Here is a 25,952-nt window from a genome sequence, read left to right on the forward strand (position 1 = left end):
CACAAAGACATAAATGAATGACTGGAATTTGTGGCAGTCCCTTAAAAAGAGCCTACAGAGGAACAACTATACTTACATTGTCAACTAAATTGTAGAATTTATTACATTATAAAAAAGCAGTGCAGAAAAAAAAAACCAAAAAAAACAAAACATTAACTAGAGCAGTGGTTCTCAAATGGTGTGCCAAGGCACACTAGTGTGCCTTAAGGCAAGTCTAGGTGTGCCGTGGGAATTTGTACCATGTGTTGTTACTACAACTTTATGGCAAGAACTGTAACCGGGCCTGCCCACAGATCTGGCTGGACCCCTGAAAACGCCCAGATGATGCGACCTCTCCAGTTGGGATTTATTGATGATATCAGTGTGTGTGTGTGTGATGGCACAGTAGCATTGGTGCTAGCATCCTGGCTAACAGTTACCTCACCTAGAGCTGAAAAGCATGGCAAGTTATTATTGGGTTGAAATTGGTGTTAAAGTTATGAATTTGTGCTATTTTTAACAAAGTTAAAATAAATTTCTACCTATTTTTGCCACTTCTTTTGACTGCTTTTTTTTTTTTACCACTTCTTATTACTACTTTTGACCCATTTTTGCCAATTTTTTTGGGAACGTTTTGCCACATTTAACCCATTTTTGCTACCTTTTGGCCACTTTTCACACAATTTTGCTATTGTTTGGCCATTTTTTTTGCCATTTTCTCCCATCATTTTTAACCCCTTTTTACCACCTTATAGTAACTTTAACCCTATTTGCCATTTTTCTGCCACTTGTGATGTATTTATGCCACCTTTTTGCCACTTTTGCCTTTGAACACTTTTTTGCCCTTTTTCTTATCACTCTTATCCCATTTTTTACCACCTTCTCACACGGTAAATCCTCTTAGGCCAATTAAAACCCATTTTGTCACTATTTTGACCCTGAACAAATTTTGGCCAATTTAAACCCATTGGTTGGCCACTTTTTACCAATTTTCACCCATTTCTGTTTGTTTAGCCACTTTTTGCCCAATTTTGCCATGTTTTGTCATCACTTTTAACCCATTTTTGCCACCTTTTGCCCACTTTTGCCATCCCCATGATCTCCCAGTTGGCGGGGCCCCAGAAAGCTCTCCCTTTTATCTCCCCTTATAGGCCACCTTGACTGTAATTAAAAAGTCTGTTTTGTATCGATTTAAATATGGTGTACCTTGAGATTTTGGATTAACCTTAGGTGTGCCTTGGGCGAAAAACGTTTGAAAACCACTGAACTAGAGATTCCTAAGCATCAACGCCTACGTGAAGGACCGGCAGGACTACTTCGCCACAACGCAACATCTCAGGGTTCTCGAAATCTAATTACAAAACATGAAAATGACGTTGTCGGCAGGATTCGAACCTGCGCGGGGAGACCCCAATGGATTTCTAGTCCATCGCCTTAACCACTCGGCCACGACAACACTGTACAATAGTGTTATATAATAACAATATAAACTAATAATTATGCGATGATTTCAACGTTGAAATGTGGCATCTAGCAATGCGATACTCTCTCTAGGATACGTGTTTCCCTTGCTTTGTTCGTGCTTACTAGCTTTATCAAAAAATTGGAGCTCCGAGTTTACTTAATATGAAGCAAAGCAAATTTCCACAGAAATACACACAGCCCTTAAAAAAGGTGAAACTCTGTGTCGTACAAACCAACACAAATAGTGACGCAGGCAAAAGTGAGGAGAAAGAGTGTCTGAACACCTGCTTAGAGCTGCAGATTGAAATCTAGTCCAGTTAAATGGAATACCGGGCTAAACATTGACAACAGCGCAGACCTGACTTGTCGATCTATCGGGTTTCTTTGGGTTAAAAATATGACACAAAATATGTAATTCTTACAAAGAATTGAAATCAGCTGACCAGAAATTAACAGGACACTCATATTTGCTTTAACGGGCATATAATTTAAGCATAAAAGTAAGTGCGTAACTTTTATAAGGACTTGTAAATAGGTGTATGTTGAATGGAGCTTAGTGTCGGGGGTATGCTTATCTTTATGCTTCGCTTTGCTGCGACGATGATGGCGCCAGGGGCGAACACGAACAGTGGTGTTTCACTATTTGCATTTGACCCACCTGCGATTCAAATTATCCACAAGAACCAGCCGACGCAAAGAAAGTACTACTGGCGGAAAGAATTTGCATGGATATTTAATTTTATGAACTAGCACGGCAATTGCGTCTATTGTAGAATAGTGAGTCACGTGACCCCCCCCATCCATTTAGGCCTGCTGTTGTCAAGGTAGAGGGTATGAGCCACATTTCCGGTCATGGTGCGTTGAACCCGTGGATAGTAAATTTCACAGTGCTATTTTTGATCCAGCACATTATTGTGCTTGACATCGTTTTTTGGTTTATCAAATTTTCGTTTAACGAAAATGCGTAGTCATAGTAATCGATGAGTATCCCTGTTTTGTTAAAGTATTTCCGTGTCATTATTTGTCTTGCGTTTACTAAGAAGGGAATGTTTCTCTACTTCCGGTAATGCAGCTACTGTTTATGGTGAGCTTGACGCAGCTCTGGGGCCTGCTGTGTTTTCAACGGAGGGAGAGCTGAGAAGAAAAATGGCGTCTGCAGGCGACCCAGAGCGGGACACCGGCCATTCAGTGTGAGCTTTCCACCCCGAAATTGAGGCCGGGGCTTGGTGGGGAGTTATCAGGAACGGTTACCAAAACTGTTGGCTTTTTTCCTCCCCGCTTTTCTCCGGTGTGTGTGGCTCACTCCAGCACCGAGATTGAAGCGGAACAGCAGAGACTCTCTCCTACAATGAGGGGGAGACGAGGAAGGCCGCCCAAACTAGCTGCCGTGATGCGGGAAGGTTCACCCGGGCCAGTCCGCGGCTCGCGGGGTGGCAGGAGCAGAGGGATGCGTGGACGGGGAAGAGGCAGAGGACGGGGTCGGGGACGGGGAGGAAGCGGCGGTATTATTGGCACTGGCTCTACTGAGGTAGATACTGAAATCTCCGGCCGAGAGAACTTTCATTCGTCCCGGGGCCGCAGGAAAGTTGGAGCCTCTAGCACGGCGGCAGCCACGGCATCGCGGGGCAGAGGAGGCAGAGGGAGAGGCAGGGGGTCGAGAGGCGGCCGCGGCAGCAGAGGCGGAGTGAGGCGGCCTCAGACCAAGGTGGTCTACGACGACAACAGCGACGAGGACGATAATTTAAGCTACAGGTCCGATGAAGATGAAATCCTGAACGACAACCCTTCTTCGGATCTTGAAGAAGAGGAGGCCTTTGGAAACGACTCTGACTATCTGGAGGAACTACCAGATGATGATGATGCCAGCTACTGTACCGAGAGTAGTTTTAGGAGCCACAGCACGCTCGGTAGCACCCCAGGTACGTTGGTGTGCAAGCGCACGCACTTTATCAGAACAGGTTTGCATTACTTAAAGTGTGCATTGTATTTTTAGCTCAGTAGAGAAAGCAAGCCGCATTGTTCAAAATGGAGCTTGCACTCAGAAACAGGCCTTTGTTTACCGTGTGCTCGGCTCGCCGCTGGCTTGCAGATCAGCTCCACGCTTCAACCCGCTCTCATGTGTTTGACTTTTGTCAGATCAGCACATTTTTTGTTGTCAATTAAAAACGAAGGATTCATTCGTGCTTTTGTACGGCCTTTTTAAAACGGCTCTTAATTTAACGTGGTTTGTAGTCACAGAGCAGCCTATGGACAGCTGGACACCTTGATTTGATTTCATTCATTCAGAATATTTGCAAATTTAAAAGGACATGAAATTTATCTAAGCTACATCATAATACACACTTTGTGAACTTTTTTATAACTGGTCTCTACTTAACAGTTGACGACTTTTTAAAATATACTTTCTCTTACATAGATGAATTTAACCGCCAAGCCATAATTAACATTTCAGCATCATCGTCAAGTCAGTTTTACTCTTTTAACTTAATTTCAATTGACAAAATTAAAGTTGCACTATGCTACTAGATTAATTTGACAGGTCTGTTTATTTTAAAGAAAGGCGCTCGTTTTCACTTGTTGAAGGCATCAACTCATTTCAATATTGCATGGTGCGCCGTTACCATAGTAACCATTCCTGTGTTATCAGGTGAACAAATTAGAGCCGTCACGTTCCCACTTAGGGACGGTTGTTTTAATAAAGTTATGTGTACGACATTAACTTGACACATAAGTGTGGACTTTTCTGATAAATAAAAGTTTTCAATTGTTTTTGTCACTCAAGTTAAACATTATTTCGTCATTTTAAGATTGTTTTACCCATTTTCTTATCTTCTACTTTTTCAAATATTGTGACATCAGAGTCTGATATTCAATACTGCTCTATTTTTAGAATTTCAGAAAAATTTTAGCTGTTTTATTCTGATAACTCATCACTATACACCCTAGTCACACTAAGTAACAATGTAAGTGGTTTAAGGATTACACACATACCTGCTTGCATTAACCAGGAGGCCAATTTCTCTTAAGACACTTGTGATCTTTGTGCAGCCGAGTTTAAAAGGGTTAATATAGTCAAGAATAAATGTTTCTCCTGTAGTTTTCCCTTCAATGGCTAAAGCAACACTCTGCTCACAACTTCCTTTCTACATTCATTCTTATTATGCTGTAATATCTATTTAATGGCTATTTGTGTGTAGTTGCAGCCTATAGAGACCACCAGTCCAGACCACCACGTATGCAGGTTTATTCATAATACTTCTGCACACAGACACACATGAACAACTGAGAGTATGCACTGTGTTACAAAGTAGATGGAAAATTGTCTTACAAATCATATTGGAAATATTATTGATGATTTGAGACTGTAAAATGTGCTTGCCTTTTAGAAATACAATTTCAGATATGTCAAGCTGCAATTAAAATATACCACTTCACATTTTTATCTGCTAGTAATTTCTAAAAAAAAATGGCGTTTAACTTGTGAAATGTTGTATTAAGAATATATTAAATGACTGTTTGCTGTGTCAGATGACTTTAACTTGAATATTGTTACTTTATAATTTCGGTATAAATGTGCAGCAGAGAAGTAGGCCAAGGAGAGAAATGATGGCGTCTTGGGATTATTCTTGGAGGATGTATTGTAGCTGCATGTGCTTTATTATTTAAAAATGAACATTGTAGTTCAAAAGAGGCCTCAGTAATGCCGATAAATCAAAGTTGCACAGACTGATGTTAAAATTGAGTTATAGCTTTGGTATTTTTTGGTTTAGTACAGTTTCCTTGATAAAATGTACATACACCCCTTTGTAAGGATGCACACATGCATCAGTTTAATATCAGTACTGGCTGTTATTAGTCCTGTTTACTAACATTAGCCATTAACCAAGTTATGTGGCATGAACAGATTTCAGATATCAATGTTTATCAGTTGTGTCCAATCAATTTTATGCAGGCATCTGATATATCTAGCTTCTGAATCAAATAAGAGATCGTTAACAGTACAGAAAAGGTGACCTGTTGGGCAAACTCTGAGCGGTTTTCACGCTAAATATGAGAGATAATGTTGACATACTAGAAGTGTAACACCTGAAGAAGTACTGGAAAAAAAACCCTTGGCATTGGTATGGGCTACATTTTTCCAAACATCGGTTTCGGCCCTAATTTTCATAACTGGTGCATCTCTGTATCCTAAACACATTGTGTCTTTTAGTTTTTGTTTTAAATACTGCTGGAGTTACTGCTCTTAAGAAAGGTAGACAGGGAGTGCTTACTTATTGTTTTGTCTCCCACCCTTGCTTTCACTAATAGCTCTTTTCATTTTCCCTCCTCACAGGCAGAAGAAGGAGCAGGACCGTTCGGCCGCGGTCTCCCATCCTCGAGGCTAAGGACATCCCTCCTCTGGAGCTTCCTAAATCTTCAGAGGATCTCCTGATTCCTACCTCTCAGCTCCTCAATGTGTCTGCCGTGTACGAAGTCCTCCGCAACTTTGGCACGGTTCTGCGCCTCTCTCCATTCCGCTTTGAGGACTTCTGTACAGCACTGGCTAGCCAGGAGCAGTGCACACTGCTGGCAGAGACCCACATCTCGCTGCTTAAAGCTATTCTCAGAGAGGAGGACACTTCCAACACCACATTTGGTCCAACAGATGTGAAGGACTCAGTCAACTCCACTCTTTATTTTGTGGATGGTATGACCTGGCCGGAGGTTGTACGAGCGTACTGTGAGAGCGACCCGGAGTACCGGCACATTCTGCCTTTCCAAGAGAATGAGGATTACCCGTATGAACCATTGGAGAGCAAAATCAAAGTTCTCCAATTCTTGGTGGACCAGTTCTTGGCGACCAATCTCGCCCGAGAGGAGCTTATGTCAGAAGGTGTGGTTGCCTACGATGACCACTGTAGGGTATGCCATCGCCTTGGTGACCTGCTGTGCTGTGAGACATGTTCGGCCGTGTACCATCTGGAGTGTGTGAAGCCACCTTTGCAGGAAGTGCCCGAGGACGAGTGGCAGTGTGAGGTGTGTGTGGCACACAAAGTTTCCGGTGTAGTCGACTGTATCCCAGAAGTGCAGAAGACCAGACCATTTTTACGACAGCTGCCAGTCGGCTATGACCGACACCACCGCAAATACTGGTTCCTTAATCGCCGCATTGTTGTGTAAGTATAACGTGTTGTTTTGTGTCACAACTATTCAAAGATGATAACATTAAAGGGGACAATAGGAGTATCTTACTCTTTTTATCTGTAAATCTGAGATTTAAGATTCCTTCAGACTTAAAAGAAATATAATATTCCTTTATTCTGAAAGCATTTGGGACAGCCATAGGATTTTTCTGCCTTGTGTAACCAGTGCTGTTTCTGCAGTTGTTTTATTTTAGGATAATGTACCAAAATAATAGCATGAAAACTGTACAGTACATACCACTATGTAGGACCACAAGTACTGACCACAAGTAGGAATAAGTTTGTGGAGTTATAGGCAGGACCAAAGATCAGTGTCAGCTGAAGTCTTTTCTTTGTTCATCCTCTTCCCTTAAACTTCAAAGTTAGTTTTAAGTATTACAGTTTTAGGTCTGAACTACATTTATACATCAGTACCTGCAAACATAAATTTGTAAATATCAGCATATTTGATATCAACAAAAATCCACTAACATGCATCCTTATACACTGCTTTATAGTTTATAGTTTTTGGCACTAATGGGATTAGTTACCTGTGGCCTCTGATAATTTATGAATTTCCTCCCAACATCACTGTTTGGTATAGTGTATTTGCAGGGGATAAGCAAAGTCTGCAAAATACTCAGATTTACTGACATATCTGAAAGAAAATGGAGGCACTGCATGAAAGCAGCAATGAAGCCAACAGGGAAATTTTAATTCTAAATTGGACTGAAAAAAAAAAAAAAAAAAAGCAATGTCATGTGCATTGTTTTTTGCAAGTGACATTGATTTCATGCATCCTACACATAATGTTAACTAGTGTTTCCAGTAGACACGTGCCAAAGTGTTTTTTCCATAAATGTATTTTAAACAGTTTTTGATATGTAGCAAGCTGTCCATGATTAATGAACTAGTGAACAAATGGGCTGAAAGGTTTGGAAAAATGTTCTAATTGCGATTTAATATGCCAATTTTTACATTTATCATCTTAAGTATTTTTAAAGAACACAAGTAATAAATCATTGTTGGTTATTTATTTATTTATTTATTTTATTAAACCTTTATTTAACCAGATAAAACCCATTGATATCAGGATCTCTTTGACAAGGGTGATCTGGCCAAGAGGTCAGCAGCACATGTGGTAAGAACAGTTACAAAGAAGTGACAGTATAGATTAAAACATACAATTTTGGAGGTGCAGTAGTGTTTTCAGTTAGAAGTGTGGGGGCTATAACACAACAACAAACATCAATTTAAGACTGAAAAACACAGGCACTGTTCAGTGGTCTCACACTATCTGTCCCTCAGGATAGAATGGAAGGCACCAAGTCGAATAACTTTAGAGCGTTTCAGTTCAGTCTGTAGAGTATTCCGCGCAGAGGAGGCAGCAAAGCTGAAAGCTCTTTTTCCAAATTCGGTCCTTACCCGAGGAACAGATGAAACAAGTGTAGTGCAAGAACGCAAGGCATAGCAGCTGCTTGTTTTCTGCAGTAAAGCGCACAAATAAGGAGGAATCAAGCCTAAAAAACCAACACAGTTATCAGATAGATTAAACATAAACTGTTATGACATTACATGATGCATGATTCAATATGAATTCATTTTTTTACATTTTCACTTTTTTATTTATCTACTTGAACCACAAAAGTAAATTCACTTGCCTGTTCAGCTTACAACTTTGTAAGCAATCATCACAGCAACATAACAAAGTTGTGCCAAGGAAGGTGTAAACATCAAAATGAAAATCATTCTTATTTTGATTAAGAAAATCATACTACAATGGAACTTTTTTTAAGCACCCTATTCATAAAAAATCAACACTTGAATGCTTGCTCGATGTTTACAGCATGAAATCTCTGATGCAAAAAATAGCATTGAACTGGTGTTTTGGAAACATATCAGGTTAATGAAATACTGTGCCTTTTGCGATTTGAAAATTGCAGTAGGAAATATTGCGATTTAATCTTAATTTCGATTAATTGCTCAGCCTTAAGCCAAACACAACCTATTCCTTATTGACATAAGGAATAGAAAATAGGCCAATATTACAGACCACAGCCTGTGTTATAGTAAAGATTGTAGATGTCCAATATTATTGATATGTTCTTGGCATCAGCGTATGTTAGCTTTACAAGTGAATCATCAGTGTTGGTAGGTATGAAAATGTCTGCCAGTATTTACAACCAATATTTTGCCTGAATTATCTATCTCAGCTGTAAATATTGGCTGACATACAAATAAGTTGGTGGAGTTTTAGGCAAGATTAACAGACCTACTTCAGTTGAAGTCTTTTTCTTTATTGCACATAATTGGCACGCTTTAAAGTGTGTTTTAATGTCTGAAGTTTTAGGGCTGAACTTCATTTAAGTATCGGTATGGATGTTGATAACAGCTATAAGTATTTTGTAAATATCAGCATATTGATATCAGCAAAAATCTGGCATTTTGCATGCCCAGTAAACATAGTCCACATGCTTTTTATAGGCATTTAAAATAAATACAGAAATAGGTATGTAATAACACTTGTTGCTGATCTGCCATTTTATCCTCAGTTTATTTAAGTAATGAGGTCTCAGGTGCAAATTTAGGGCTCCATGTCTTTATGCTTTTGCATCAATGTACTGATCTGCCTTGTGGTTTACTGCTGTAAACCAAAAATAACTGCATCCTTCTGTAGTATTGAACATACGCTGAACATCAGCAGTATTGGTCCTCTCTGTTTGAAAATAATCTTTGTATGGAGCAGTCACAGATGCTGTGAGTGCTGGGTCAGCAGCAGCAGAAGGCCTGCTTCATAAACCATAAAGCAGCATGGATCACCTGAACTGTACAAGATTTAGGAGGGTTGGTGATCCAATTTTTGTCACAGCTGTATTTCACTCTCTCCCTTTTCTGCTCTCAGTTTAGCCTCCAGCAGGTGCTGCATTACTGATCTTCACTCTTCCTTCACAGACTCTGTGTGTGTGTTTTTGCACAAGTGCACAAAAGAATGTTTGTGTGTCTGTATGCTGATGGCTACGTGCAATGAATGATGTGCACGGTAATAAAGTGTGTGTGCACATGTGTCTCAAGTGCAGGATGCTGAAAAGACACTACTGTTTCATGGCCTTAGGCTGCACAGTCGCTCTACATGGACCATGCTGCCAGCAAAATGCTGTCATACAGTCTCTCTGTAGCTGCAGCTGGTGCCACATAAACTGAAGGGTCTAGGTCAATATTTCTTATCACACACCGTTTTCAAGCTCAGACACCATGCTAATCAATATATCTTTGTACTCCACATGCATTCTCATGGTTAAATGCTTTAAAATACAGATGATATTTTCACATAGTAAATTTTTTAATATAGAGATCCAGACATTGAAGCAATATAACATAGTCAGCTGAATTCTAGTGTGTTTACTTTGTAAGTACTGTTTAAGTATACGAGTGTTGTAGGGATGCACAGTATTGTTTTTTTTTGTTTTTTTTTTTCCCAATACCCGATAGCCAATACTTACAAATAAATTTTAGCCGATATTGTAGGGGTGGGTAAAAATATTGATTAATCAATGCATCATGATATTTCCTCCCCCAGTTCAATATCGATTCAGCAAATCCTCTGAATTGATTCATCTCCTGGTCAGTGGGGGTCGCTGTACGTGTGATTGGCGTTGTATGAACGAAGGCCGCACTAGACCAAACAAAAACAGCCAACCATAACCATGTTATGTGAGGTTTATCACAATTCCCAAGAGGACAGAAATAGTCTTTAAGTTTACATGCACTTTACTTTTTCAGTGTTTATACAGAACTGTCATGTTTTTTACTTTTGTACTCCATCTGCACAACTAAGTTATTATTTTGCAAATTTTTATTTTCAGATGTTTGATTGCTCAAAAATGTGAGGTGACTTAGCAAATATGTTCACATGGGCATGAAAATAATTATTAAAAAATTGTCAACAGGTTATTTGTGTATTTCTACTTCTTACTGAATCGACATTGAAGCACTTAAATCAATATTGAATCGAATCGAATCAAATCGCAAACTAAGGAATCGAAATCAAATTGAATCGTGAGGTTCTTAACAATGGCAAGCCCTACGATATTGATACCAATATTAAAATGTAGTTCAGACTTAAAACTTCAGTCCTTCAAACACATTTTTGAGTGTAAAGAATGATGTTGAAGAAAGGAAAAGATTTAAGCTGAAGGAAGTCTGTTGGTCCAGCCTTAAAACTGCACTTGTTCATACGGACAATATTTAAAGAAGTTTGAAGTTTTTATTCTATTGTTGCGTCATAAATACAAACATTTGCCCAGCCCACATGGGCTTACGTTGCACCAAGAGTTTAAAGACCCTGTAAAGGAAATATAAATCTGTATTTAGGTTTTTCGATTGATAGATCACTGTGTTATGAACCCCCAGGTCAAATTTCAGTCACATAAAGCATCTCCAAGTTTATAAAATGAAACTTCCAATCATGAAAAATGAGGCAGTAAAATCTGTTTCAGGATGGTGTGGGCGTGTCTGTTGAATGAGGTGAAACCATGCCCACTCAAGACAGGGGTAGTCTGCAGCATTAACCCTCTCACTCATGGTGTTATACTTGGAAAAATATTTTCCCCTAAAAACATGAACCCAGAAACAAAACATGTATAACTATAACTTTGCAATGAAACATGAACATTTTAAAATGGTACAAGAGTACAAGACTGAATTCCTTTGCACAAAATGAACCAGAAGTCCCTGCTCCAGGTGACTGCTTCCTTCCACAATATTGTAGTTTTAGAGGGGCAGGGCCATTCCCTACTGTGGGCTCATGACATCGTGAGCCCACATATTGGCCCCGCCCCCATGAAACCAAGCCAGGAAAGAGATGAAAGAGATGAAATGGCCTAAATCCAGAATTCAGTCTCATGTAGATCTCAGGGTTTTCACATGTTTACAACAACCATATTCCAACATTTCTAGAGTGTTAAGACAAAAACTTTGGATTTCACCTTACAGGGTCTTTAAAAAAACAGGATCAGAGTGCACAGTGGTTCTTTTATTGTCATGGATCAGAAAAGGAGAATGAAAACAAACAATTTATTGATTGATTAATTAAACTATCTTATCTTCTTTTCCAGGGTTTTGAGACTAAATTATCAGGTAAATTTAAACACATCGTATTTTAGCAGCTGTTCCATTTTTGGCTCCTCAGGCAGCTGCAGTATTTTAGGGTTTTGACAAGCCATTTCATTAAGCAATAACTCTGTAAGGTCATCATGTTTTTCACAGTGCAAAAGAAAATGGGCTTTGCTTTCCACTTCTGCTAAATAACCCAACTCACAAAGCCAGTGTTTCCAAAATGCTTCAAAAAGCCACGCTGTTTTAGGCTGCTTTATAATAGTAAATTTGAAAATGTTTCACATCTGTTAGCAGGGATAACATCTGCCAATACTGATTTCATGCAGATAATTTTGTGCATCCCTACAAAAACTGCTTTTTGCCTTCCAAGGTAAATTTTCTACATTTCAAGAAACGATGACAGTTATATCACAGCAACTTCATACAGTTCTAATAAAACATAATGATACATTGGTGATTTACTAACATGTAAATCACTTTGAGAAAGACCAGGCTGAATCACTAAACTAGGAATTATTTTCCAAAATGGCATATTGAGCCAAAGGCTATGGGGATACGTTTGTTATATATTAGTGCTGGTAATTTCATTTGATAGCAGAGATGTTGAAATAGAGGTTCAGGTTTTCATTCTGTCTCATTTTTCCTGACCTTGAGGAATCGCAAGTCTTACACTACTCTCCCCTTCTTAATTATCTGTAATGATGTCAATATTGATATTGGCTATAGTTAATCTGTAAATATCTGCTTAAAAATCAAATCAAATATGGTACATTTCTACTGTCTTGCCAAGACACCGATAATCTCAGAAACTTTGGGTTGATCAAAGATTATGACATGAACTTAACCAGGACAAAAGGGACTCATTAATTATTGAAATGGAAATAAGTGAACATAAAAGGTACATGCTTGACAATACAATGTGTAGATGACTTTTGACTTGTCCACTCAGCTGTCTGAGTTTTTCAAAAGTGATATGAGACATTAAGGAGCATTGGTGGACTTGTTTTACAATTCCAGTTCTAACAAAGTTTCAGTGCTGTAGAACGTAGAACTAGAAACAGAATGCAATGGTTTGCAAATCTTATAAATGCACATTTTATATACAATAGGACAAAAGTAATAGAGGTGGAGCCGGAAGATTCTGAATCAATTTATAAATGTCCAATAATCGATAATAATTTGAATATTTAATGCTGTGGAATAGCAGGAACAAAAAGGTGGAACTCAGGCATGCAGGGCGTAAGGCTGGGTTCTGCCACTGATTTCCTGAATCGATTTGATTCCGATTCCCAGGCCCCAATTCAATTCTCGATTCTTGATTCAATATCAATTCATGCAGAGATATTAGTGAAAAATCCTATGTTGTTTCTACATTTAAGAGATTCGCAGAGAACTTAAGCTGGAAATAGTATAAAGAATTTTCCAACTAGGCACATAATTAAAAATTTCAGGGTTTGCATCAAAAATTGACCCTAAACTGGTAGTATTCATATCACTATTTTACCTCCATGTGACACATCCTGGATGTGGTCTTTTTTGTTCAGTTTGCCTCTGTCTTTGAAGTGTTTAAATCCAAAATGCAGTCAGGTTTGGAGGTTCCTTCAGTGGAGCAGAGCTGCCAGGCTCCTTCATGTTGGTTTTCACAGAGATAAGTCACTTATTGCATGTCCAAATTGAAACTCTTGTTGTTAAATTAATAAGAATAAAAATAATCAAATTTGATAAATAGTTTTTAACTATATCTGATTAAGTCCATGATATATAATTACACAGAAGCTTATAATGTGGTAGTAGTAGTAGTAGTAATAGTCACATTTTCAGATACAGTGCATACAGTGTGTGGTGCTTTAATGTTTAATTTGCGCGTGAAGCGGAGGAGTAGGGGGTCGTAAAATTAAGCACACTTATACGGGGCATATACGGGGGTTTCACAAATCAGTCGGAGTTTGCTCCTCTTAAACATAGCATCTCAGATGATCGCTGTTGTGTGTGTGAGTCTGCCCGGTCTGTAGCAGCAGCAGCTTAAGCGCTCTTCACCTCTAGAGCTCAGCTGCTCGCGCTGCACCAGCGGAAGTTTACGTTTGAGGAAGAGATATCCAGCTCGTATTAATAACGCGCCCAGATATCCAAAATTAGATAATTGGGCGTGAGATTTAAACCTTGTATCAGTCTAAACGCTTGACGCATGAGTGACATAAGTCTTAGACTGGCAGCGCAAGGAGCAGACAGGAGAGAGAAAGGGCATTAAAAGATCGATCTTTGGATTTTATGGATCGATATCGGATTTTCGAATCGATCTAAATCGGAGAATCAATTGAACTCAGGCCTAGCAGTGTGTAACAGCAAGATTTAGATTACTAGTTGTTCATCTGTGAAAAGGACAATTTTATGTTTCTAATTTCAGAAATGTTACAAGGAAAGGATGCTGCTACGTTTGGTTCAGTGCAATAGTAAAATTCCAGTTTACACATATCCTCCATTATAGGATAGTGGAAATTTAATTTACCTCTGTTTTTCTAAATACAAATGGTATGCTCTTGTTATGTTTTTATTATGTTTGACACAGTGAGAACAACAGAAATGTAAGAAGAAAATCAAGCGCATCAAAATTCATCAATAATCGATTAAGAATTGAATCGTAACCCTATGAATCATAATCGAATCGTGAGGTGCCTAAAGATTCCCACCTCTAATAAACAACATGTTGTTGAAACTGAGGCATCTTACCATTTCACAAATAATATTTGCTCATTTTGAATTCGGTGGCCGCAACACATCTCAAAAAAGTAGGAACAGGGCCACGTATACTTTTGTATAGCATCCCATCTTCTTTAACAACAGTCTGTAAATGTCTAAGAAGTGAGGAGATCAGTTGCTGGTGTGGAGAGGAATGTTGTCCCATTTTTGTTTAATGTAGGATTATAGATGCTATTCAGTCCTGGGTCTTGTTTGTCAAGCAGACCAGTTCAGCATCCAGACCCGTCTACTGTTGAGCCATGCTGTTGTGATGGATGCGGTTTGTGGTTTAGCATTGTCTTGCTGAAATATAAAAGGCCTTCCCTGTCTGGATGGGAGCATATGTTGCGTTGAAACCTCTATATCATGTTCAGCAGTGATAGTTCCTTTCCAGATGTGTAAGCTGCCGAAGCCATAGGCACTAATGTAACCCCATACCATCAGAGATGCAGGCTTGCAGACTGTGTGCTGATAACAAACTTGATGGTCCCTCTCCTCTTTAGTTCACAGGACACGGTGCCCATGGTTTTACAAAAACACATTTTTTTCCATTTTGCCTCAGTCCATTTTAAATGAGCATTAGCCCAGAGAAGAAAGAGGTGTTTCTGGATCATGTTCACATTCTTCTTTGCATGATACAGCTATAATTTGCTTTTGTGGCAGGTACAGTAAACTGTGTTGACAGAATGATATCTGGAAGTGTTCCTGAGCCCATGCAGGGATTTCCAGTACAGATTCAAGCAGGTTTTTAATAATGGGCCTAAAGATCACGAGCATCCAATATTGATTTAGGGATGCTTGAATTAGTGACTTGATATTGGTATTGGCAGATAATAGCTTACTAAGTGAATTACAGATATGGTGGGTAGTAAGATTTATGCTGATATTTTGCCTATAAAAATCTGCCTATATCAGCTGTAAATATCGATCTCATGAGCAAATAAGTCAGTGAACTTATAGGCTAGATCAACAGACCTGTGCTGAGGTCTTTTTCTGTATTTATCATCATCCCTTACACTTTAAAGTGTGTCGTAAGGACTGAAGTTTTTGGTCTGAACTAGATTCAGATATTGGTTTCGATATCTGTGTGCAAAATTATTTTAAAAATATTGGCATATCAGACATCGGCAAAAATCCAATGTCATGCATTCCTAATAATGACTTCTCCAGATTCTTTGAATGTAATGACGATATTATGCACTGTAGAAAGTGCGATATCAAAAATCTTCACAATGTTACATTATGGAACATTTTTCTGCAATGCAGTTTTTGCAGGTTTGTAAACCTCTGTCCATCTAAACTTCGGACAGACTCTGCCTCTCTAAAATCTTTTATACATAGTCGCATTACTGACCTGTTGCAAATAACCCCAATCAGTTGTACTATCTTTAGTATCAGATACTTTTCCAACCTTTTCCAACCTTTTTCCAATTGTTAAGCACTACAGTGCTTAACAAATTGGAATTAGGGATTTCAAACTGAATTCGCCCAAATTTGAGCTGGCTCACTGGGCTTCTCTGAGAAGTCAGGAATTAATCAAGCATAACATTCAACCATTAAAACTCATTTTTCTGTTCAGGAATGCAAGTAAATAACTATAATTTGACATATTAATCAAGAAATAATAATGATCTTTACTATTTTTTCAGTGTTTTTGTAAATCAGTAAATTTGAAAATTCATGGATAACAATAATAATTATACCGAACCTTCAGTTAAAGAGCTTCTACATATTGGTGTATTAACCATAGCAGAAACATAAAAAATGATTTTGGTAATTGCCAATGCTGTTAATTTAGGGCAGCTGTGGCATAAACCTTACTTTTGTTAGGGTTAGGGTGGTCTAGTAAATTTGTCAAGCACTGTATATATATATATAAGGGGTGTAAAGGTATGTGTACTCGTATTGTACCGATTTGGTACAGGCGTCTCGGTATGGGACAGACGTGTACCAAACGAGTACATGTGGAACGAAGCTCACGTACAGACAGAAAACCAGAGCGCAACTCACTGTTACACTGTCCTGGCAACCACACAACCACAGCAAACAACTGCAACAGCCTGAATATTCCCAGATAAAAGTGTCCTGTTTAGGCACACTTTGTTTCACAGTAAAATACAACAGTGGACAAAGACAACAACAGTAGCAGTGACATTATTCAGTAGCTGTGTTGCTGACAGCACGTCGTCCAGCGGACAAATCAAAGCATTTTAAAAAGCACCACTCAACCAAGAACATCAGTATAACGAGGAGAAACACCAAAAAGTCTCACTCCCCAGTTATGAATTTCCTATTCTTTAAGATTGTTTTTATTATAACAATGGTGCTCTGGCTCTGTGAATCAAATTAATTTTACCTTCAACTGTCAGCCTCAGAAGAGACTCCTTCATGTCTACAGCTGCATCATAGGTAAAGTTATCCTCGGATTTCACACGGCTCTAACTTCTCCTTTCGCCAAGATGGGCTGTGAAAGTTCTCCCAAACTTTGTAGTAGGTGCCGTTGCTTAAAAACAGTAATGCCGTACTGAAGTCCCTGTTGAAATCGTCAGGAAAGACGCTAATTTGCATACTTAACAAGCTAAGGTATGGTTGTATGATGATGCATTCAAGTTGGCTGGGAAATTTTATTGTTTAAAGAATGGGTATAAATATGTCAATATATCTATTAAAAAACCTAGTAATTGAAAAATATATTTATTTATTAATATTTTTAATAATTGAAGAACTTTTAGAAGGAGGTTGCAGCATTATTTATAATTTAAATATAATTTATTCAGCCTAGTTATTTTAATACAATTTAATTATATATATATATATATATATACGCTCCAATTTCCGTACTGAAAACGTACCGAACCGTGACTTCAAAACCGAGGTACGTACCGAATCGAAATTTTTCTGTACCATTACACCCCTAACATATATAATGTACTTTGATTAATGATGATTCATGTATTAATGCTGACAGCCCAGAAAATTATTCAGTAGAAAACCTTTCCCGTGTAACTTGCCAAGACACTTGTAAACAATTCCTGTGTAAGCTATTGTTATTTACATCTTCTTTTTCAGGGATACATTAAAATCATTGTGGATTATTTGTTTAAAATCATAAAAACAGTGTGTCTGCTGTCTCCGTTATGTTCACTGAAAGAATAAAGTCAAAAGGCAAAGAATTCACAAAACAGCATACAGAGAGCAAGCAAATGTACAGCAGGTTTCTTCCAGATTTATCCTCTTCTTTATTTCGGTGTTTGTCCTTCCCCTCACAGTTGTGTCTCCTAATTTCTTTTCCTCATGTCTTCTCTCTCTTTTCTCCCCCACAGTGAGGAAGATGGTGAGCAGACGGACAAAGCCATCTGGTACTACAGCACCAAGGTAAATGTTACTTATTGTATTCTCTTGTTGGGGATAATTCATCCTCTCACAGTCAAATTTTAGCAGGTTATCATCTTCATTGTTATATGGGAGACTGACTGTGACTCTTCTAAATATCTACTTATCATATTTGTGCTGAGCAGTCCTGCTCTTTCTTTTAATGAGCAGATACATCCAGACTTTCTCTGAGTTTATCAGAGCAGCTGTAATAGTACTGATCTAATTTTGCATTGCACCCTTTGCACTCTATTTTGACTCTGCTCTCTCCAGGTCCAGCTAGCTGAGCTCATAGACTGTTTGGATAAGGACTACTGGGAAGCCGACCTGTATGCAGCACTGGAGGAGATAAGGGACGAGGTCCATGCACATATGGATATCAGTGAAGACCTCACCAACAAGGCCCGTGGCAGCAACAAGTGTTACCTTACTGCCGCCAATGGTAAAAACCTCCTCACTTTTTTCTGTATCATGATACGAACCAGCTTAAAGATGGACTGAGGGGATTACTACCACCACAGTTTAGTCTTGGCTAGCTGGGAAAGATCCCTTAAAGTTTGAAGGAAATTTCCACTCAATTTCTGTATGTCTTTGCCCATCCCTTCTTCTGCTTTCTTTCATACTGAGATTCATGAATGCCACCCAGTCATAGATGGCCGGGGACATGGAAATCAACCCAGCTATTATGCAACCTTACTCTAGTCCCATGTTGGCCAGTTTCCAGCACACGAGTTTCCCCTCAGTACCTCACCCCATCCCTTCTGTCTGAGGGTGTCTGCCAAATTTCTTTGCATGGCTTTAGCTCCCTGTGTCTGTGAAAAAAATGTTGCACCAAAGCAGACCATGTTAGCCTAGCATTAAATCTGATGTACAATGGGAGTTCATAAAAACTACTGTTTGAAAATGAAATGATTCTCTACTTTGAGTAGGTTTGATGCACACCTTACATGGATACTATTTTTTTGCCAACATATTAGCCATTATAAGCAAATATTCAAAGGGTAGTTCAGGCTACCACTCTCAAAAAAGCCATGCTTGCTGTGTACTGGATAGTAGAAGTGTAGGATCAGCAAAGCTGAAACAAATACTATTTGTGGGTGCACAAATCATCTTTTAGAGCTGCTATGAATGCTGAAATGATAATGTATGTGAAGTGATACATCTCATTAAAGCTCAGTCTCTTCAATCACCCACTCACATGCTGAGGTTTGCCCACTTAAAATGAGAATATTACTGGAATATTCATTAGATTAACAAACAGCGCTGCTCAGCCTGCTTGCGCGTAAGAGAGACACAATGGGAGCTCTCAAATCCATGTAGATACACAGATTCTGCATGGATATGAGGTAGAGCAGAAAAACAACTGGAGGGAAAGTTCTGTGTTTGACATGAAAATTTTCAAAGCTTTGTGCCCTCTAGTGTTTGAGTGTGAATCTCAGTCACACTGTGCACAGCCTTTGTCCATGCCCCACACTCTGGAGCTGTTCACTATGTGCACATTCACTGTCGAGCAGGCCAGTGGGATGTCAGCTTTATGAAATATATCGTAGGTGGGCCACATTAGACTATAGCAATAAAAATTAGACTACAGCAATAAAAATTAGACTATGGTGGAGTGCCATGGTCCAAGTAATTGATGGGAAACCCCTGTATCAGTTTGCTGCCCTCTGTGGGCATGGTGATTTTGATTTTGGCCTGTACATATTTTTTTGGCTTCTTTTAACAGTGCAATATCATTGTGTTATATTTGCCATGAAATGTAAAATAGTGTGATGCTTTAAATATGTCTGACACCAACCTTGAGGCAGTGTATTCAGGCATTAAATAAATCTGTAGAGGAATACTTCATCTGTTTTGTAACCCACTAAAGTCTCCTCTCAGGAGCTTTAAGTATTATACCTTTAATGTATGACACCAAAAATGTATGACCTTATAAGGTCAAAGTGATCTTCTCTAATCTGGTACACCAAATGGATTAGTTTCACACATCCATCTGGTAAACCACTAATAGACAGCATTTGGGAAAGGGCAGGGCCTTTGTAAAAAAAAAAAAAAAAAAAGGAAAAAAAAAAACTTAGAGGGTGATTGGATGAACGTTCTGTCTGTCACATCTTTATGGGCCAATCAGAGCAACAAAACATGTGACGTCGTAGCCGCTACCGAGCTGCGCCCCTATCGAAGGAATAAACTCAATACAGAACTGCATAACTGTACTGATTGTACTGTGCACTAGGGGTGCTGTTACACTTATTCTGTAAATAAACATTTTGGCAAGAATAATTTGCTAAAGCAAAAATACTGAAATATATAGAATAATACCTCAGTCTATGATACCCTGTTGAATAAAGACTAAAGGATTACAGCAGCAAATAGCAGCATAAACTTGCTCTTATGCTTTGATATCTGCTCCCTCTCAAGGTCTGATTTACAAAGCACATTAAATTAATCCTCTGCAAATACCCACAGTTTGTCAGCTTTGTGCAGTTTGCTCTTGTTTTATGTCTGAATGTAGAGATGAGCCATTAGCTTCTCCCTTTTTCCTGTCAAGGTGTATCAAAGTGGCCCTAATATTTTCTGTCTGTGGCCCTCAGTGAAAAGTTTGGACACCCCCTGTCTTACTACTATATTTTTTTGCTTCTTTTATTCTTTCCCATCCAGAGGAGATCCTGGAACGGTTGCGGGCTAAGAAGGAGGAGGAGCTGGAGGAGGTGAAGAGACGGGCTGCTGAGGAGGCGCTGAAGGCACGTCTGGAGAAAGAGAAGAAAGAGCTAGAAGTGGAGAGGGAGGATGAGACCATGCTGAAGGACGAGGTGCAGCAGGATGGCAAAGTGCTGACAAAAGAGGAGGGGGAGACAAAAGAAGAGGGCTGGGAAGAGAAAAGTGACGGCATCAAAACTGAAGGTAATAGCATGAACGTTCAGATTTTATGAGGTCCTATTAGCATCATGTGGATGGCAATCGGGAAACTTTAAAGCAGTTTTCTTGGTCTTGCTTGCTGCACTTGGTTGTTTTTTTTAAGCCTTGGAACTAAAGGAACATCATCACAATGGTGTAATTAGTTATTGATTTAAGAATCAATCTGCAGTTATTTGGCTCTTGGACCAATTAGAAATACTCTGCTTCTTTTTCAAGGCAAGTAGAGCGATCACAAAGTGTATGTTAATTAAAATCTTTGTTGTGCTGAATTTGTATTATCCAGTGCAAGAGGTCCTTATAAAAATAATTAGAATTTAAAGACTCTCATTTATTTACCCTTGAGAGCTTTGTGAATAGAAACGTGTTTGTGTAGTCTCATCAAGGCACAATTGCATTCATGTTAAAAGCAAGTTTAAATTACTTTTTAGAGGTTAAATGTAGCCTTGACAATGATTTCTGCTTTAGTACTGTTTTTTCCTCAACAGATCATAGATTTCTTTTTTACCACATTGTCATCAGTAACCATCACTGCTTTTCTATTTTGTCTTTTAAACTTTGTCTGCATTTATTACTGAAATCAACATTGTTTATAAAATTCCTGCTGTGCATCTGTAGTTATTGAAGCTCCATCCACTGGCCATGAAGGCAGTAGTGGCAGTAGCATCTCAGACGGACCTTCACCAGCAGCATCTGCTCCAACACAAAACACCCCCTCCACCAGGAGCTATACCCCTGCTCCTGAGGCTCCAAAGCCCAAGGAGCCCACCTTAGAGGCTCTGATAGAGGGAGGTTCCAATATTGAGGTCCCTAACTGCACCAAAGGTACACAAGCATAATCTCAGGCTAAACTGGCCCTCAGTGAGTTGTGCTTGGGATCTGCTTTACCACCTTCATCTGCAACTTCCCAGAATTTTGTGATGCTTTTTAAAACTCCTAACATCACCTGTGGCTTGAATATTCCACTTCATTTGTCCCCTTTGTGAATGTTTTCCAGACTGTTGCTCTGCAAGTAGCTACCCTTCCATCTACCAGCTTTTGTGTGGAATAATCTTGTTTTTCATGTCTAAAACCCTGGCTGCAGCCCTGGATCACTTTCAGCCATTTGCGCTTGAACTCTAAACTTATTTCCATTTCTATGGCCATGCTGATTGCATTGTTTGGTCTCGAACTGACTGTATTATCATCTCAGTCAATGTAAAGAGTAGGCCTGCATTACAAAAATTGATCCTTCAACTCTGATCAATTCAGATTTTTATTCGCAAAACCAACTTTATGACTTATGTCTCTTTATTACTTATGTATCTTTATGATTTATGGTTTAAATCTCTGGACAAATCATTTTATTTTGTGTATCTGGTGTTTCAAAATGAGTTGCATGTCTCTTCCTCACATCCACCGTCTGCATCTGGAATGCAAACAGCCACCCTTCACAGGTGACTCAATAGAGATTGGTCACCTGCAGCTGATACAGGTCAGGCTGACTTGCACTAATCATCAAATACAGATTATTGCCTTGGATGCTAAGTTCATGAGGAGCACTGCCTCAAACCCTGAGTTTTTTGTAAAAGCCCCGTTTTCAATGCACCTTATAGTATACTGTAGTTCACTTCCTGTTCTCCTCTGCTTCACTGCTCTCCCACGTTCATTATGCATGGCCTGTCCGTTTGCTACGTTTCTTTTAATGAATGACTGAACGTTTCTAGGCATTAAAGTTCCCGTCTGATTAAATACAAAATGTACATGCCACAGTGCGAAGTTGGTTTTCAGAATGTAGCTTGCGAGGTATAGCATTTAAACCATGAGACAGCGCTTTTGAGGATTAAACCAAGTGGTTCTCAGTTACACCAAGTGTTATATATTGAAGTTCAGATATTTATGCACAACTGGTATAAGTTTCCAAGAACTGACTTCTTTAGTTCACTGCTAGCTGCTGATTGAAGTGCACGTGTTTTGACTTTCAAAAATGATTCGCTTAAGAGTTGGGCAACTTTCTAAAAAAAAAAAAGGGCTTCCTTCAGTTTGGTCCAAAATGTCCCCTTGCAGTTTTATGGGACAACTTTGGCACACACTTTTGTCATTCATGTTCAAATTTTCATGCAAAATTTGCAGAACGGTCTGTTTATCGATGGAGGTCAATTCTGTTGTCATTCTTATACTGAGTTTTCAATCATTTTGAATGGTTTGTGCAATTTGTTGAACTTTTTAAGAAGTGCATGGGCACCCAGAACGTTCATTGTCTTGGACATCCGTCTGCCTTCACAACATTTTTTGTGCCATTCAAACATGTGACATGAAGTGGTCTCCATACACCTCAGTTTATGTACAAAAAGATTTGGCTGCAACTAAAATTTCAAATTAATCTGCTGCTCAGCTTTTAAGATGATCATTTCCTGATGCCCTAGCAAAAACATGTGCACTTTTTAAGTGGCTAGCAGTGAACTAAAGATGTCAGTTCTTGGAAACTTACAGCAGCTGTGTGTGAATACCCAACCTTTCATCTATAACACTCGGTGTGATCATGAACCACGGGGTTTTATCCTCATATTATCCTCATAAATGCAGTCTCATTATTTAATAGCCATACCTTGCATTTTACCAATGCCACCACTGCCAGCCTTCGATCCTCTTTGCAGGTCAACACCAATATTCCTGAGCTGAATATCATCACACAATACTTATGTTATATGTGAGCATAATCTGACAGCCTCTGGACAACTTCAGTCCCATTTTCTAGATCAAAATGGTGCTAAACTACCCTGTTCCTATAAAATTATATTGGTGCTGAAGTAGGTAACTGTTTTTATACAGAATTAAAGAGCACTGTGTCAGCAATGCAGTATTAAACTATGTTTCAGTTAAGATGCAATGGTATTGTGCTCTGAGCTGATTTAAAACATTAAAAACTAGTTTATCTAACTTTTAATTCTGGTGTTGACTACAAAGGGATCCGAATTTATCCATTTAACCAGCTAATAAAGATGTGAAGATGGAGGCGAGCTGGACCGTTTGCAAAATTTGATGCACAGAGGTAAACTATTATAGAAATATTAGTAGTTTGGGGTCAATTTCCAATGCAGACGTTGATATTTTTTATAATGTGCCTGATTAAAAGGTTTCTTGTACTATTTTCAGCTTTAGTTATCTGATAATCAATTTCATGTTTTATCAAAATCAGTTTTGTTACTAAAATATCCTACATGAATGATATTGACTTGAATCAAAAATCATGGATCAAATCTATTAAGGGAATAAGTGGTGATACCCAGCCCTGTTAATGAGACCCCACAGTTAAGGGAAGCAGTATTAACACTGAAGGAAAGTAGGTAGCCTTGATGTATGTTCAGTGATTATCTGCACGCAGTCATCCTTAATTATTAATAAACTTCATTGTTCATTGTTCTGGCCTGTGTGGTCATGTGTGCACAATCCTTGTTGGAGCTTTGTCTTGCTTTTACTTATCACTGGTTAATTTCAATCGTCTCATCCCTTCACCTGGACTGATTATTTGGTGCATGCGTTACACGTGACTTGTCTATAGAGGGAGCCACAGCCTTAACTATTTCAAACTATCACTGGAAAGTTTCTGTCCTCGTACAGACACAGCATTCAGTGGTGCACAACTTGCTCTCTATTGGTCACTGTGCATGAGTTTGATGCTACAATTTAGATTGCTTTTTCTTGTTTAGTGATTTCAGTAATTTGCTTGAACCCTGACACAAACCATGACAAACCACTCAGTGAATGAGTAACAAGGCTTCACTTGTGTTAAAGTTAACTCTCTTTGTGATTGTTTTCCCATGTTGCAGAAACTCCATCGTCGGACTCTGTCCCTCCCAGTGGAGATGGTGTCCCCAGCCTGAGCCAGCCCTCCCAGACCAGTGAGGAGAACAGTAATAGCAGCATGGGAGCTGTGGTCCCTACCAGAGGACCTGAACCTCCAGACCTGGCTGACAAGTCCTCCCAGTCTTCCTTGGCCAGCTTTGATGACACAGGTCTAAAAAGCAACAAATCATAATTACATCTTGTTTTATTGTATCATCTCTACCTTTTACAGCAATTTATATTTAAGTTTATGCTGTAGAAACTTGACCTCTGCTGTACTCAAGTCTTTTACACTAGAGATCTCAATCTTTGTAAGATTACAAGGGCTTTAAATGAACCCTGCAGGTCAGAAATTATACTAAAAAAGCAATTTGATACTTGTTCTCAGGATGGTAGTTGTCTTTTTTTGTAAAGAGCCACTGTCAAGAGGGCATAGATATGCGCATAATTAATGCTCATGTTTTGGTTATAGTTTATAAAGACTCACAATTGCTGCTTTGCAATTCCAGGGGACAGTAAAGATTCAGCCAATGGGGACTCAGGGGGTGTCAGCATTAAGAAATCTTCAGCTACTCGGATGGTGACCCGGCTGAGGAACCCAGACAGCAAGCTCAGCCAGCTAAAGAACCAACAGGTTGCTGCCGCCGTTCATGAAGCAAACAGGGGCTTCAAAGAGGGCAAAGAGGTGACATGAACCAGCACAAACTACAGACAATTATTTTGTTCTTGAACACAATAAATAAGAAATGTTTTAGGGATGCACGATATTATAGTCAGTATTTTAATAAAAAGTTGAACGCAGATATTGGCAGATACTGATTTTTCTGCTTATATTTACAGCTAATTTATCCGTTTTTATTGGAAGTATCAATCAATCGTATACTGGCCATAAATATTGGCAAAATATATAACTGTAGCATCAGGAATAGGAGGTTATTTCGGGTACCACACACTCAAGGCTGCCGTGGTGAGCCCTGAACACCAAACATAAACAACCACTAGACTGTCTACTTCCTTGCTCACCTTTGCTTGACTCAGCCTCTCTGCACACGGGTGACTTGGTGTTTTTCACAATTAGAAAAGATATGTTTATATCGGTATTGACTAAAATTAGTTTGGAACTATCAGTAAATCCAATGTTATGCATCCTTAAAATGCCTCTTAAGTTTCTGGTGCAGTGAGGTAACACAAAGACCTTAGCTAAATTTGTTGTATTTAACAGACCATCTTCAACCATATAGTAATGTCCATAGCTACATATTTACCCTGTAAAACATCATGCTTTAGAACATGAAAGGTTGATGTAGTAAAAGACTACCATTTGAAAATGTGGTGTCTGTAATAAAGATACTTGTTAAACTCAGAGCAGTGGTTTGAAAACTATAC

At 38.9% G+C, this 25,952-nt stretch overlaps 1 protein-coding gene and 1 non-coding gene across 7 annotated transcripts in view; one reads left to right on the top strand and one right to left on the bottom strand.

Annotated features, from left to right (window-relative positions):
• Nucleotides 1-1,353: 1,353 nt before the first annotated feature.
• Nucleotides 1,354-1,435, bottom strand: trnas-aga. The gene has a single exon. It is a non-coding gene; the product is annotated as a tRNA-Ser (tRNA).
• Nucleotides 1,436-2,587: 1,152 nt separating this feature from the next.
• LOC121509041 (nucleosome-remodeling factor subunit BPTF-like) overlaps nt 2,588-25,952 on the top strand; it is a 68,782-nt gene continuing 45,417 nt past the window's right edge. For 4 of the 6 annotated variants that reach the window (XM_041786234.1, XM_041786235.1, XM_041786236.1 and 1 more), the window contains exons 1-8: nt 2,588-3,362; nt 5,777-6,599; nt 17,780-17,831; nt 18,102-18,270; nt 20,487-20,729; nt 21,360-21,566; nt 24,551-24,736; nt 25,076-25,251. In XM_041786234.1, the coding sequence (XP_041642168.1) occupies nt 2,792-3,362; nt 5,777-6,599; nt 17,780-17,831; nt 18,102-18,270; nt 20,487-20,729; nt 21,360-21,566; nt 24,551-24,736; nt 25,076-25,251 (2,427 nt within the window). In that variant the 5' untranslated portion in view covers nt 2,588-2,791. The remainder of the gene's footprint in view (nt 3,363-5,776; nt 6,600-17,779; nt 17,832-18,101; nt 18,271-20,486; nt 20,730-21,359; nt 21,567-24,550; nt 24,737-25,075; nt 25,252-25,952) is intronic. The other 2 variants (XM_041786237.1, XM_041786239.1) reach the window with 2 other exon arrangements.

The sequence above is a fragment of the Cheilinus undulatus genome, linkage group 4, assembly GCF_018320785.1.
Source record: "Cheilinus undulatus linkage group 4, ASM1832078v1, whole genome shotgun sequence".
Taxonomy (NCBI): domain Eukaryota; kingdom Metazoa; phylum Chordata; class Actinopteri; order Labriformes; family Labridae; genus Cheilinus; species Cheilinus undulatus.